Below are 15,100 nucleotides of genomic sequence, written 5' to 3' on the forward strand. Positions count from 1 at the left end.
ACAGAAAATTGCTTCAACAAGACAAGATGGAACCTCTGTTTCCACTTATTATACGAGTCTTCATACTCTTTGGGATGAAGTTTCGTCGATTCTGCCTTTCCCCAAGTGCACATGCAATATTGGAAAAGAGATAAGCGAGTTCCAGGAGAAAGAACGGTTGTATCAGTTTCTCATGGGACTCGATGCGGATTTTGCAGTCATCAAAACACAGATCCTTGCAACAAAGCCCACACCATCCTTGGCCACTGTCTACCACCTGGTTGCAGAAGATGAAAGACAAAGAACTATTTCCAATGACAAGAGAGCACCAACCGAACCTGCTGCCTTCAAGGCGTTCCAAGGAAAAAGCACTAACTTCAATCCTCCAAAGGAAAGAAATTTTCAGAAAAGCTTCAAGGAGAACAAAGAAAAGAAGGAAGATGAACAATGCACGTTTTGTGGTAGAAACGGGCACAAACGAGACGGAAGTTTCAAACTTATCGGTTACCCGGAGTGGTGGCCAGGAAAGAAAGGTGAGAAAGCCAAGCCAAGGGCTGCTTGCACGGAGACGAAGAGCAGTCCCATACCGGAATTAACCAACGAACAATATCAGTTGTTCGTGAAGCATTTCTCCAACAGCAACGAGTCGGTAGAACCGAAGGCAAACATGGCAGGTAAAGGAGGTAATGATGACTGGATTATTGACTCCGGATGCACTGAACACATAACACATCTTTCTGATATACTTGAAAATAAAGAAATTACTCCTTTTGAGAAACCTGTTATCATACCTAATGGTGAATTCGTTCCTGTTAGAGGAAAAGGAAATTGTACTCTCACAGAAGAAGTTAGGCTCGATGGAGTCTTGTGTGTACCGGATTTTAAATGCAACCTCCTTTCGATGAGCCGAATAACTAACGATCTACAGTGTGCTGTAACCTTTTTTTCCCAATTTCTGTGTCATGCAGGGACTTCGTATGAAGAACTTGATTGGAGCGGGTAAACGTAAAGGGGGGCCGTACCGTATGAGCATGGTCAAGGAAAGAAAAGCAATGCTGACGTTTAGCGACATCTGGCACAAAAGGTTGGGTCATGCTTCGAAGGGAAAGCTCTCAAAGATTGATTTTATTAAAGGCAGTCCAGTTGTTTCTAGTAGTATAGTTTGTGATTCTTGTGCAAAGGCAAAATTAGCCAGGACACCTTTTCCCATTAGCATCAATAAAACGACTTCAAATTTTGATCTTGTTCATTGTGACATTTGGGGTGGGTATCGAATACCCTCATATACAAAAGCAAATTACTTTCTTACAATAGTTGATGATTTTAGTAGAGCTGTGTGGGTGTTTCTAATTAAACATAAAAATGATGCAAGTAGATGCCTCATGGATTTTCACAAGATGGTAAAGGTCCAATTTGGAAAATCCATCAAGAAGATTAGATGTGATAATGGTGGAGAATTCACTTCCAACTCCATGCATCGATTCTACAGCCAAGAAGGAATTCTCCTTGAGACAACTTGCCCCCACACTCCACAACAAAACGGAGTCGTGGAAAGAAAACATCGGCACCTCCTTGAGACGGCCCGTGCAATCCGTTTTGAGGCTAACATACCTAAAAGGTTTTGGGGTGAGTGTATTCTTACCGCTGCATATATAATAAATCGCCTTCCATCGAAGGTCATTAAAAACAAAACACCCTATGAGCTTATCTGGAATCAAAAACCACAATATGACCACATGAGGGTTTTTGGTTGTTTGGTGTATTACAAGAACATGAACACAAAAGGTGACAAGCTTGAAGAGAAGGGCAAACCTAGAATATTTTTGGGTTACCCTCAAGGTGTCAAAGGCTACAAGGTGTATGATGTCAGAGACAAAAGAATTGTGATTAGTAGAGATGTTTTGTTTAATGAAAATGTTTTTCCTTTAAAGGGAATCAATGCCCAAACATGTGACGATGATGAGCAACCGGTGAAGTATGGATATGATAGTCTGAATATGCACCAGTCCTTACATGAGCCCACACAGCCAGAAAATAAAGTTGAATCTGAAGACAAACTTGAGGTTATTTCCTCTAAACAGGACCATGACAATCAAGCAAGAAACACAACCCAATCCAACCATGAGGACGATACCGGTCCAGTTGAAATGATGGACCATGCAGATGAGGCTGGGACAGAAACTCAACTAGGGTCCAACGATACTTTGGATCAACGTGGTCATGATATAGAAGATGATGTTCGAATCAGGAGTACTCGAGTGAAAACTCAACCACAGAAATTTAAGGATTATTTGGTGAAGCTTCCCCCTTCCGTCGTACACCATCAACCGGCTCCAGATCAGGGATCCTCTACGGTACGCCCAATCTCTAATTGTATTTCTTATAAAGGTTTTTCTAATTCACATGAAGCTTACCTGTCAGCCATTATTTCAAATGATGAGCCAAAAACTTTTAAGCAAGCTTCACAGGACCCACGATGGCAGGAAGCAATGAAAAATGAGGTACAAGCCCTTGAACAGAATGGTACTTGGTTCTTAACTAACTTACCTCCAGGAAAGCGAGCTATTGACTCGAAGTGGGTTTACAAGATCAAATATAAACCTAACGGAGAAGTGGAGCGATACAAGGCCCGATTAGTTGCTAAAGGCTTCACACAAATGGAGGGAGTCGATTATCATGATACTTTTGCACCAGTAGCAAAGCTGGTAACAGTTCGAACCCTTCTGGCAGTCGCAGCAAAGAAAAACTGGATTGTTCATCAACTCGACGTGAACAATGCCTTTTTGCATGGCGAATTGGAGGAGGAAGTGTACATGAAAATTCCACAAGGCTTTTCAAGAGAAAATGAGACGCGTGTTTGCCGCCTACGAAAATCTCTTTACGGCCTAAAGCAAGCCTCAAGAAACTGGTATCATAAACTTACCAAGTTCCTTCTAACATTGAATTTTCAACAATCAAAGGCAGATCACTCATTGTTTCTGCAAAATAAGAATGAGAACTACATGGCTATTCTTGTCTATGTGGATGACATTATTATAGTCGGCAACAATTTCGAGCTGATTCAACAAACAAAGAGACAACTAAATGAAGCCTTTAGCATCAAAGACCTAGGAAAGTTGAAATACTTTCTTGGTATAGAAGTTGCACACACTCAAGATGGTTTGGTTCTGAGTCAAAGGAAATATGTCATTGACATTCTTACAGATAGCGGAATGCTAGGATGCAAACCTAGCACTTTTCCTATTGAGCAAAACTTAAAACTTAACCAAGGAGCAAATGAACCAAAAGTTGATGCAAGTCAGTATCGACGTCTCATAGGCCGCATGCTTTACCTACAGGCTACTAGACCTGATGTCACATATGCTGTCAATGCATTGAGTCAGTTTGTTGCTGATCCGAGACAAAGTCATATGGATGCTGCGAATCGCGTCTTGCGGTATCTGAAAGGAACAACAGGTCAAGGGGTTTTACTTCCTAAAGATGGCGACCCGGTCTTGACTGCCTTCTGTGATTCAGATTGGCTTGGGTGTCCGTACACAAGGCGGTCTCGAACCGGTTACTTATTAATGCTCGGTGGTGCTCTAGTCTCATGGAAGACTAAGAAACAAACTGTCGTTTCTCGATCCTCTGCTGAAGCAGAATATCGAGCCATGGCTTCTACTGTAAGTGAAATCTCATGGGTCCGATGGCTCCTTAAAGATTTGCAAGTTCACATTGACACGCCAACAACACTTTTCTGTGACAACCAAGCAGCTAGACATATAGCTAATAATCCTGTTTTTCACGAGCGAACAAAACATGTGGAGATGGACTGTTTCTTTGTCCGTGAAAGAGTTGTTTCTAAGGAGATTCTTCCGATGCGTATTGACAGTAAGATGCAGGTTGCTGACTTATTGACGAAGGGACTTAGTACTAGTCAGCTCAGGTTCTTACTTGACAAGATAGACATTGTCAACTTACATGCTCCATCTTGAGGGGGAGTATAGAATATTATATTTCTTGAATGTTTATCCTGTGTAATTATTGGTTATTATCGTCCCTTTCTTTGCGATAGTTTTGTTACTTCTTGTACCTATTTAAGCCCATTTGGCTGTTTAATGAAACAGATCTGATTTACATCGTATTCTACATAGTACCCATGAACAGTAGCGTGAATAGTAACCGTGAACATTAATTTGCCGACCAGTACTTAACACAAAAAACCCTCCACCCCTAAACCTCGTTTAGATACCATGTTAACAAGAATAGATTGATGGTGAAAATACTTTATTGATTGTATATCTTTTACAAGGAGGCGGTACAAGACTATATAGAGGCATGATCCCTATACAAAAGAAACACTACGGGCCCATGGGCTAACTAGACTTAAAACTAATATATGCAATATTTACATTCTAACAATATTCAAACAAACCCCATGCTTTCAAGAGTCAGGTTGATTAGGTGCTTGGATTGGGGTCTGGTAGCACGGTGCATGTCTTCATTTGGTAAACCAAATAGGGTCGGGGCTTATCAAGTGTCTCACTCTATGTTTCGGTTGGTTTTTACACTTGTTTTGTGCTTTAAGAAATGCACCTTGTTTGTGAAAAAGCATATCATATAACAAAAAACAAATAGAAAATAAAGAACAACTTGATTATAAGGAATTTCAACATTATATAAGCCAAGATATTATCACAGATAAAATAGGGATTCTTTAAACCTACAAAGAATATATCAGACTTATAATACATTTGGTCCTGAGAACCTATTGATGGGCTTGAAGGAAACTTCCAGCACTGTTTTAATAAAGGGAATTGAGTGTTATATACGAATACCTGCAAGACACTATCAAGGTCATAGCTCAGGCATAAAGTCTTCAACTGACAACTGCCTCGGAATCATAGTCACTGGATGGTAATATTTCTAAGGCATCTGTTGTATCATCTGTATCATCTGCAACATCTGAAACATTATCTACAATCCATGTTGGCATAGGTAGTTTTGGTATAGGGAGAGTCTTGTTGGTCAGCATGGCAACAACTTCCTCCATTGTTGGTCTGTCAGCTACATCATTTGAGATACACAGCAGCCCAATGAGGATGAATCTTGCTGTGATTCTTAAACCGGCATGAATTCTACGATCAATCATATTTCGATCTTTTCCTAACCACCAATCTCTCCAAACCCGCAACAACTGCACATGTCTAAAGTTATACTCCAACCATTGCACCAAAAAGAAGTTAGTCATGCATTACATGTAGCCCGTTCATATTTTTCCTTATCAAGATAATACAATCATATAGCATTTCTCTCTTACGCCAAATAATTGAGATCCACAAGACATATAAAAAAATAATAATAATAAAAATTATAAATAAATAACCAAAATGCTTTTCCATGATTTAAACCTTCTGTCAGAAATCAGTAATCACATTGAAAAAAAAAGTTACCAGAGGAAAATGGTTGGTAATAAACTTGTAGGAAAATCTATGTCAAATTATATGCTTGGGTCGATCTTAAACAACCACTATATGATTTTTTGTAGAATATATAGGGTGTGGATGATATTATAGAAGCACCATTCTAATATCATAGACGAATCTGACCATACTTACAGTTCGTTGTGCTGTGAAATAGTGTCTATTATACCCAGTCATGATTTCCAAAATCAACACACCAAATCCGTACACATCATCCTTAGTTGACAGCCGATTATCATGCCAAAAATCCGACAGTTTGGGGTCAAAACTTCCATCTAAAAGAATATTTGCAGGTTTGACATTACCATGTATGACATCATGCTGGTGAAGGTAAACAAGTACCCTAGCAACAGCAAGTATTACTTTTTTTCGCTTATTCCAGTCCAAAAGAGTACATCCACGATCTACAAAAACATCATGGAGCACATGTTTGTCAGGTTTAATCTTTTCTTGAAACGTGTCAGGTTTAATCTAAATCTTAAAATCTATCATTTAAATATGAAGTTTAGATAAAGTAAGGTCAACGGTACTGATTGCTTGCTCTTAAACTCGTTCACAAGTTCGCAAGAGGGTGCAATTTGCCCTCTGACATAAGCATGCGTTGTAGGTTTCAAAAAATAAAATTCATACCAAATAGCATGTGATCTAGACTTCCACACACTGCAGACTCATAGACAAGGAATACTTCTAGTCCTTCAGTGGAATATCCAAGCAACTTGAGCAAATTCTCATGCTCAAGTTTTAGCAACAATGCCACTTCATTTGTATAATATTGCGAACCAAATTTAGGATTATGTCTGGCAATTGATACTTCTTGTCCATTTTGTAGTGTTCCCTAAAAAGAGAAACTAAGCTGTAGCTTTTAGCAGCCTTTGGAAACCTAAAAATAATGTAATTAGATAAGATACATGACTACGTATACCTTGTACACGGTGAAACCATGATAACCCCAACGTGAAATTTTATTATTCTCAGAGAAGTTCTCAGTTGCAACATTGATGATTCTGAACTCAAACCTGCGTAATATTCTGTTTTCACCTCCAATACTATCAAAGTATACCTCCAAATATCTTGTAATCCCAACTAAAAATAAAAATCTGTTAGAAACAAATAAGATAGATTTATTGTGTAATATATTCAATAGAACAAGTCTATGTTCTGAGTTTTGTATCATATATATGAATGTGAAAGTAACGCAAAAAAGCATATCTAATGCTTCAAAATGAAACATCCCTAAAGTTCATACCAAACGAAAGTTGTATCTAGATAGAGTCACAAATTATAAGTTTCTTATGGCGCCTCATGCTATTTTTACATAAATCAAGTTTTTATAAAAACTAAGAGGTTAAATTTGTATGTGTCAAAAGCAAAAGATTTCTTAGAGGTGTCCCGTTTATCTAAAGTTATGATTTTTTGTTGAAAGAATTTTTGATTGGAAATTAATTTTGTTTAGCTAGGCACTTCACTTTTTTTTTTAAAAATGTAAGATTTTATAAAAACTAAAGGAAAAACTTTATATTCTCCAAATAAAAAATCATTTTAAAGGTTTCTTCTGTATCAAATATTATGAACTTTGAAAAAAGAAATTTCAAAAAGAGTTGCTCAAGTGTTCCCACTTTATTTAACAACAAATGCTTATTTTTTATAAAATATAAACTGTTGGGCTGATTTCATTGATCAAATCTGGATGAGACGAAAGAATTATAAATTTTGAAATCACAGTCGGTGTGTTACCCGGCTAGACGGTGTAAATTCATCCAAGTGGATTAAACTCTCAAAAAGGAGAGCCCAACCATGCATATATTATATTCGTTTTGCTTGATTCCTTCTCTACACACTATTTTATAAACTGTGTGGTTGTTTCTATCTACTAGCTTTGTTTAACTTGTGAGTGAACTTAAATTGTCAAAAGGCCATTAAAGTTTTTATCAGCACCTCTCCCATTTTGTGTAACCCATGTTGGCATAAATGGTTTTGGTATAGGGAGATTCTTATTGGTCAGCATGGCAACAACTTCCTCCATTGTTGGTCTGTCAGCTGCATCACTTGAAATACACAGCAGCCCAATGAGGATGCATCTTGTTGTAATGATTGAATTTGCTTGAATTCTAGGATCAATTATATTTCCATCTTTTCCTGACCACCAATCCCTCCAAGCCTACAACAATTTCACATGTCAATAGTTATACTCCCACCATTGCACCAAAAAGAATTTTGTCTTGCATTTTCAATATAAGTTTGGCATTCATTTTGATTGATGTACTTTATACTTCATTCATTACATGTAGCCCGTTTAAATTTCTTCCTAAAAAAGTAACACTATCATATGACAGTTCTCTCTCACACCATAATTGAGCCAACAAAACGTAAAGAACAAAGAATAACCAAAATGCTTTTCCATGATTTAAACCTTTTTGTCAAAGATCAGTAATCACATTGAATCACAAGTTACAAGATCAGTAATCACTTTTGCTTTTGGTTATGGTGTGTCAAATATAGAAGTGAAATGATATAGTAGAAGCACAATCTTAGCATCATAGAATCTGATCCCTTATTGATAATCATACTTACAGTTTGTAGTCCTTCAAAAAAGTCTTTATTATACCCGATCATGATTTCCAAAATCAATACACCAAATCCATACACATCATCCTTAGTTGACAGCTGATTAGTCTGATGTATTGCATCCACTTGGACACAATCAACCTCCTTTATAGGCAAAAATCTTGCAAGCCCAAAATCTGACAGTTTAGGGTGGAAACTTTCATCTAAAAGAATGTTTCTCGGTTTGACATTGTTGTGTACGACATCATGCTGGTGAAGGTATACAAGTACCCTAGCAACAGCCAATATTATTTTTTCTCGCTTATTCCAGTCCAAAAGAGTACATCCACGATCTACAGACATATCATGGAGCATAGGTTTGTCAAGTTTTATTCTAATATTGAAAAATATCATTTTCAATATGAAGTTTTAGTAAAATAATGTTAACAGTGATGATTATTTGGCATAAACACCATCACAGACCCTTAATTGAACCAGGCTGTGAGAAAAGCATGAGATGCACTTTTCAAAAATAGAATTCATACCAAATAGGAAGTGATCTAGACTTTTACATAGTGCAAACTCATGGACAAGGAATACTTGTGTTTCTTCAATGCAATATCCAAGAAGCTTGAGCAAATTCTCATGCTCAAGTTTTACCAGCAACGCCGCTTCATTTTTATACTCTTGGGATCCAGATTCAGAATTATGTCTGGCAATTGATACCCCCTGTCCATTTTGTAGACTTCCCTGAAAAGAGAAACTAAGTTAGAGCTTTAAGCAGTCCTTGGAAACTTGAAAATGATGTAAATAGATAAGATACATGACTATGCATACCCTGTACATGGAACCATCCCCCCATTGTGAACTTTTATTATTCTCAGAGAAGTTCTCAGTTGCAGAATTGATAGTTCCAAACTCAAACCTACGTAATATTCTGTTTTCACCTCCAATAGAATCAAAGTATAACTCCAAAGATGTTTTACTCCCAACTACAAATAGATATCTGTTAGAAACAAATAAGATACGTACGAGTATTGTATGATATCATAGAATATAATATTCAATAGAACAAGTATATGTTCTAAGTTTTGTACACAAATAGGGCATAACACATATCTAATGCAATAAAATGCAGCATCCCCAAAGTGAATACAAAAATAAAGTTGTATCTAAATAAAGTATTATCTAACTTCACTTATGACACTAATGATGAGGGATGTGACATGTGGAAATGGATGAAAGAAATAAGGGTTTTATCAACCTGGGAAAACCTAAGGTATATTTACCCTTTTTGTTCTGGATCATTAAAGCACTTAAGTTTGGCAAAAATGTTTACAAGGCAAAAATACCAAAATAAGTATCAAAACATTTCAAGGATAAATCTAGGGAATGCTATTTTGGTTGGTGACAATATCAGCTAGCTCAATTCTAGTAGATTTTCGATAACAATTTGAGGTCAGATATGTAAATCATAATGTATCGATGATCTCTACAGAAGGAAAGATCTTTTTGTTCAAATACAAAGTTATGATGTGCCAATTCAAATTATCATCATTATACTTCTCAATGGTTGCCTACTTATCAACACAAATTGCATTACATATGTTCTTCCAGTGCATGTATACATGGAAACATATATCCACATGTAAATCAGTTTGTGTGCTTATGCATGAGAAAAAACAAATAAACCGAAAGAGAACATAATACCAGATTTTTCCCCATTGGACCAAGACAGAAGCTTTGGCACCTTATTACCAAATATTCTCAAAGCTGAAGGCTGCAATGTGTGATTGGCTTTTTCCTGTAAGGTTAATACAGACTCAAGACAGACCACAACCTCGGCCATTGTAGGTCGTTGCTTTGGATTGCTATGTAAACACCGATCTGCAAGCTTTGCAAACTCCTTCAAACATTTAGGCAAGATTCTCTCCCTTATATACCAATCAACGATTTGCTTTAGCCTTCCTTCTTTGACAGATTCTTGAGCCCAATTTACTAAACCCCAATGCTCCTCATCAAGACTTTTGTCCACTGCTTGTTTTCCACTCAGGACTTCAAATAATACTACCCCAAACGCATACACATCAGACTTTCTCGTCAGCCTACCAGTTGCAAAGTATACTGGATCCAGGTATCCAAAAGTGCCTTTGACAAAAGTGTTGACATAAGTGGAGGGTTGATTTATGGGACCTAGTTTGGACAACCCAAAATCTGAAATCTTAGCAGCCCAGCTGTCATCTAACAATATATTTGAGCTTTTCACATCGCGATGTATAACTCCATGCTTAATACCCGTACCATTGTGAAGGTAATCTAGTCCGCGAGCCGCTCCTATACATATTTTGAGTCGTCTGACCCAAGGTAAAGGACTCTGGAATCTGTGAAGATGATCTTCAAGGGTTCCATGGGGCATATATTCGTAAACAAGGATCATCTCTTGCCCATCATTGCAGTAACCAATCAAAGACACCAAGTGACAGTGCCTTAACTTAGAAAGCATTTGAACTTCATTCCAGAACTCTGCTGCTCCTTGATTCGACTTTGAATCCAGACGCTTAACGGCGGCAACCAAACGAGTTACCCCATTAGTGATGGTTCCTTTGTAAACTATGCCGAACCCCCCTCGCCCGATTTCTAATGACTTATCAAAGTTTTGGGTTGCTGAGTGAATCTCAGAAATCGTAAATTGACGGCACAGATGTGGCAACTCTAAGGACGAGGAAGATTCAGCATCCATATCGGTAGGAAAGAAGATGGTAGATATGAACTAGGACTTTAATGAGAAGGTAATATTCTCAAACGTATGATCGAAGTAATTAGAGATATGGGTTACGGACATGGCGAGAAAGTATTCTTATTCCTAGTCAAACATGCATATCGATATTGCTCTCCCCAAATTACTACGCAAACTAAGAATTAATTTCGCTCTTGTACCACAGGATTGTGCGTCATAGGAATTTTCAATGATGTGCTCTATCATTCCTACATCGAGCAACTATTTTTAATTCGACAATTAAAAGTTGACCATCATCTTTTGGGTACTCCAGAAGACTTCTTAGGTTGTTAATTGCCGCCCACAGATGAAAGGGTTGACATTTTTCCTGTGGATTGCTTTGCAGGTCTTCCATGGTATATTCTTTTTTAAGTACAATATGTTTCCACAAATAATTGAATTAAATAAATCTATTGGAAATTGACTAAACTATAACGGTATAACTAGGCCTTACAATGAAGCGGGTTTGGAGCGGATCAACATTGATCCAAACCCGTTAAGCAATTTTCAAATGATTATCCAAACTCGGCCATTTGGATTAGGAACTGAACTGGGAAGTCGAAGCTGAACGTCTAACAGTCTAACTCCTCGACTTCTCTACGTGAAGATTGATAAATGTATTATAACTTATAAATAATTAATTTTATATTTCAAAATTTTAGACGGGGTGGGTCATAAACGGATCAGATCGATAGTGATCCATACCCGACCCTTTTAATAAAAATGTTAACGGATACGGGTCATTAACGGGTAAACGAATCATAAAATATGATCCAAGCCCATTAATTTTGCATGGGTTTGGAGCGGATCAGGGTTAAAACCCGTTCCATTGTCAGGTTTAACTATAACCTATAAAAATAGCAATTTTTTTCTAAAATTTGAGAAATAGCTCACTTGTCTCGAATGCAACATTCCTGGATAGTAAAACATGCCCCAAAGTTCTCGGTGGTATGTGAGATTAGAAAAGTGTATTCTGGAATCAAATCTAGAATGTACGGACGTTCCCGAATACTATTCCAGAGGGAAAAGTTAGGCATTTCTATTGTTGCATATTCATATCCAAAGCACATTTAGATTTCTATTATTGGAAAGGCATTCCTATGATTTGTATTTTAGAATACATATTTGTAGTGGAGAACGAGCGAATCGAGTGATCACCGTTGTACATTGCTCCAAACTACACATGCTATGGTATAGATTGAACCAATGATATCAATTTTATGGGTTTACTACATTGGTTGCTTCGAAGTCCAAGTTACAAACTAATCAAATCCGTCTATAGTTATATACATATTATTGAAGATAGTTGTAACATCCCCATTTTCACGGCAAAAAAAAAGATCGATTTTGTTTATGCTTTATAAAAATCAGAGTACCTCTTTTAATAAAAATGTTGCGGAATTTGTTCCCAGTAAAACATGATAAATACTTTATCAAAGCATTTCCGAAGAAAAATATTTTTATTCATTTTAAAATATTTGGGATGTCATCGTCAATACAGAAACATAAGCATTAACAGAACTTACATTCATTATCACTAGTGATTTATATCTCCTTAATCTCTCAGTGTAATGTGACTTCATATCAACACCTGTGATATAAATAAACTGAGTGGGTCAGGTTGGGAAACCTGGTGAGTACATAGGGTTTTCAGCCCACAATAATATAATTATTATGTTTAATCATCAAACAATTAACCCAATTACCCATCCCCATTATCTTCTTTACTCTTAAGGATCTACCCCAAAAATCAGCTATTTCTCATTCATTCATTCCTAAGGATTATCCTAAGGAATAGGTACGAAGTCCATTGTTTTCAATGACACAGCTGTTAAGCACGGCTGCTAGTTCTATCACTTAGGCGCAGCTGCCAGAATTGAGACATTCTCTATGAGGCGCAGCTGCTGGTATTGTCCTTCGGGCACAGCTGCTAAGGTTATTTCGTTTATTGACAGTATCATTTTCGAGAGTCCACTCGCAATACATGCCAATGGGTTCTTAAAGTACACCGGTGAACACATCGTTCACAACACCTACAGGTTGCGAGCCTGCTAGTGTTTCATTGGACTGTCTAGAATAGTCTGTGGTTGTCATCCATACTCTGCTAGATGACGGGGCCAACATTTGGGAACAAGGCTTGTCACATTGTCCACTACTCACCCTTACCTCATGGTGTATATCACCTCTCAACTCATCATCCAACTCATATTTCATCTACCCATGTTTTACCTAACATATTATGTAGATATAAATACATATACAGTTTAAATCATATAAAACTTGTATAAAATTGTTCATCCGGCATAAATAGCAAGTATACAGATAATATGCACACATAGCACGTAGTTTATATAAAATACTTCATATCTATGTGTAAGATGAAAGGGACCATGCACTCACCTGTTACGGTGGTAATTCCGAACTTAGACAATGCTTCGTTACTCTTGAAACAATTTCCTTCGTCAAAACAGCGGGTTTTAAAGAAAACCGGGCTTTGCTCGGAGCAGCGTTTCCAAACCGAAAGACCCTTTTTCTTGGGACTCCGGGAGCCTCGGGGCTTCCTTCAGGTGTTAGGGAGGTTCCCTAGGGTTTAGGGGGGTTAAAACCCTTAGAGAGAGAAAGTAGTTTAGAGAGAGAAGGAGAATGGTGTGAAAAAACTCGGAACTCTCTGCCCCCTTTTATAGCCTGTGAGGCCTCAGATTATGTTGGGCATAATCCTTGGCTACAATGGGCGTAGTCTTCGAATAAGGCTGTCAGGTGGATCCAGCTGTCTCGCACTTTGGACTCGGATGGATAAGAACCGAGGTACGCTAGGCGTACCCGGCCTCGGACACGCGTAGGGAGAAGCGACATCGTGCAAATCCGAAGCGAGGCTGATCAGTGATGGACGGCTGTGGCGCTGCCACGTCATCGACTTCTCATCAGACTTCGCAATTTTGAGTGAAATCTTTAAAAATTCGTAACTTTCGCGTACGAGCTCCGTTTTTGACGTTCTTTATATTCACGCGAAGGCGGGAACATACTCTACAACTTTCGTTTAGACTCCTTCGGCTAATTTTGAATTTATTTTAAAAGTTATATTATTAACAGGTCGGGACAGGATTGGTCCGTTAAAAATTCATAACTCCTTCATCCGACTTCCGTTTTCGTCTATCTTTTTATCGTTATGCTACTATTAATGAGATCTTCGATTCTCGTTTAGGTTATGTCGGCTAAAAACCACTAGATCTTATATTCAAATTTCGAGTTGTACATTGCTAAGCCGAAACTTCGAAAAATCATAACTTCATCATACGAAGTCAGATTTGGGCGTTCCTTTTATGGATGCTCTTGGTTTAACATATTCTACGACTTTTGTTTAGATTTCTAAGGCTAAAAGTCACTTTATCGTAAATTCACTATTTACGCTTCCCGGTGTCGCGCCGGTTCCGTTGTGAAACTTCGACGGGTCATAACTTGTTCGTTATAACTCGGATTTCGGTGCTCTTTATATCCCCGGAATCCTTGTTTTGACCACTAAAACTTTATGTAAAGATATCATGCTTATCTCACACTTTAATTTTGATGCTCATTGTCTCTAAATTGACTAGCCTGGATCTGCGGGCGTCACAATTATCTCCCCCTGAGGATGATTACGTCCCGGAATCATCAACGAAACAAGGCTTGTATGACTCCGTACATTATCTCTTCATCATATGTAATAATTATAACTTCGATATTCCTTCGAATCTATCTCTTAAACTTATTGACTGCAAGCAGTACTCGATCTTGCACCTGCTCTCTATCTCAGGTTAGACTCCAAATTATGACCTACAAGTCACAATCTCGATCCTTAGTGGAGACTCCTTCTTCTTCTTAATAAACTTAAGATAAGTTCTTTTATTACTACAATGGAACGATGTGCCATATTCTAATGACTTATCATCGTATGTTGCAATGCTTAGACTCAGGGCTCTTAGAGTCAAATTCCATAATAGACTATATCCTCCTTCATGTTCTAATATGATATAATCACATCTTAAAACTTACATCTCTAGCTACAAGCTTCTCTAACAATCATCATGATACTTCTACTGATCGCCTTGGTTAGCTTTCATTTCAATCTTCTTGTTTAAGTCAGACGCTACATCGAACTTGGTTCCCTGAACCACGTAACATACTCATCGTAGTCGGACTCAATTTGATATGACCACTAGGGTCGAAATAACAATTATCTTCTTAGTCATTACTGAAACAATGGTAACGACATACTTGAATAAAACGAAATCAATTACCAGTTTCTCGGTAACCTTGTGACTTTCCCTGATCCAAGCGTGAGTCCTGTGCTTCCGGTAGTATA

The 15,100-nt window shown here is 37.7% G+C and overlaps 1 protein-coding gene across 1 annotated transcript; it reads right to left on the bottom strand.

The window, feature by feature from the left end:
• Positions 1-4,615: 4,615 nt before the first annotated feature.
• Positions 4,616-10,984, bottom strand: LOC145053849 (uncharacterized). The gene is made up of 9 exons (XM_079001961.1): positions 9,696-10,984; positions 8,823-8,977; positions 8,531-8,735; positions 8,013-8,338; positions 7,377-7,599; positions 6,364-6,524; positions 6,072-6,276; positions 5,577-5,845; positions 4,616-5,155 (listed from the first exon to the last, which is right to left on the bottom strand). Exons 1-9 carry the CDS (start codon positions 10,723-10,725, stop codon positions 4,838-4,840), a joined length of 2,892 nt encoding a protein of 963 aa, XP_078858087.1. The 5' UTR covers positions 10,726-10,984; the 3' UTR covers positions 4,616-4,837.
• Positions 10,985-15,100: the final 4,116 nt, after the last annotated feature.

This window comes from Lactuca serriola, chromosome 5, assembly GCF_051521515.1.
Source record: "Lactuca serriola cultivar US96UC23 chromosome 5, Lser_US96UC23_V15, whole genome shotgun sequence".
NCBI classification, from domain to species: Eukaryota; Viridiplantae; Streptophyta; class Magnoliopsida; order Asterales; family Asteraceae; genus Lactuca; species Lactuca serriola.

Bases quoted from the DNA above. Each gene is read 5' to 3' on its own strand.
- LOC145053849 (XM_079001961.1), bottom strand. From the start codon at position 10,725: ATGGATGCTGAATCTTCCTCGTCCTTAGAGTTGCCACATCTGTGCCGT. The intron at 7,600-8,012 runs GTAAGTATGATT...AAATTGTTGTAG, and splicing joins TTTTTGAAGGACTACAAACT to GCTTGGAGGGATTGGTGGTC. The intron at 6,525-7,376 runs GTGCTGATAAAA...TTTTATTTTTAG, and splicing joins GGTTACACAAAATGGGAGAG to TTGGGATTACAAGATATTTG.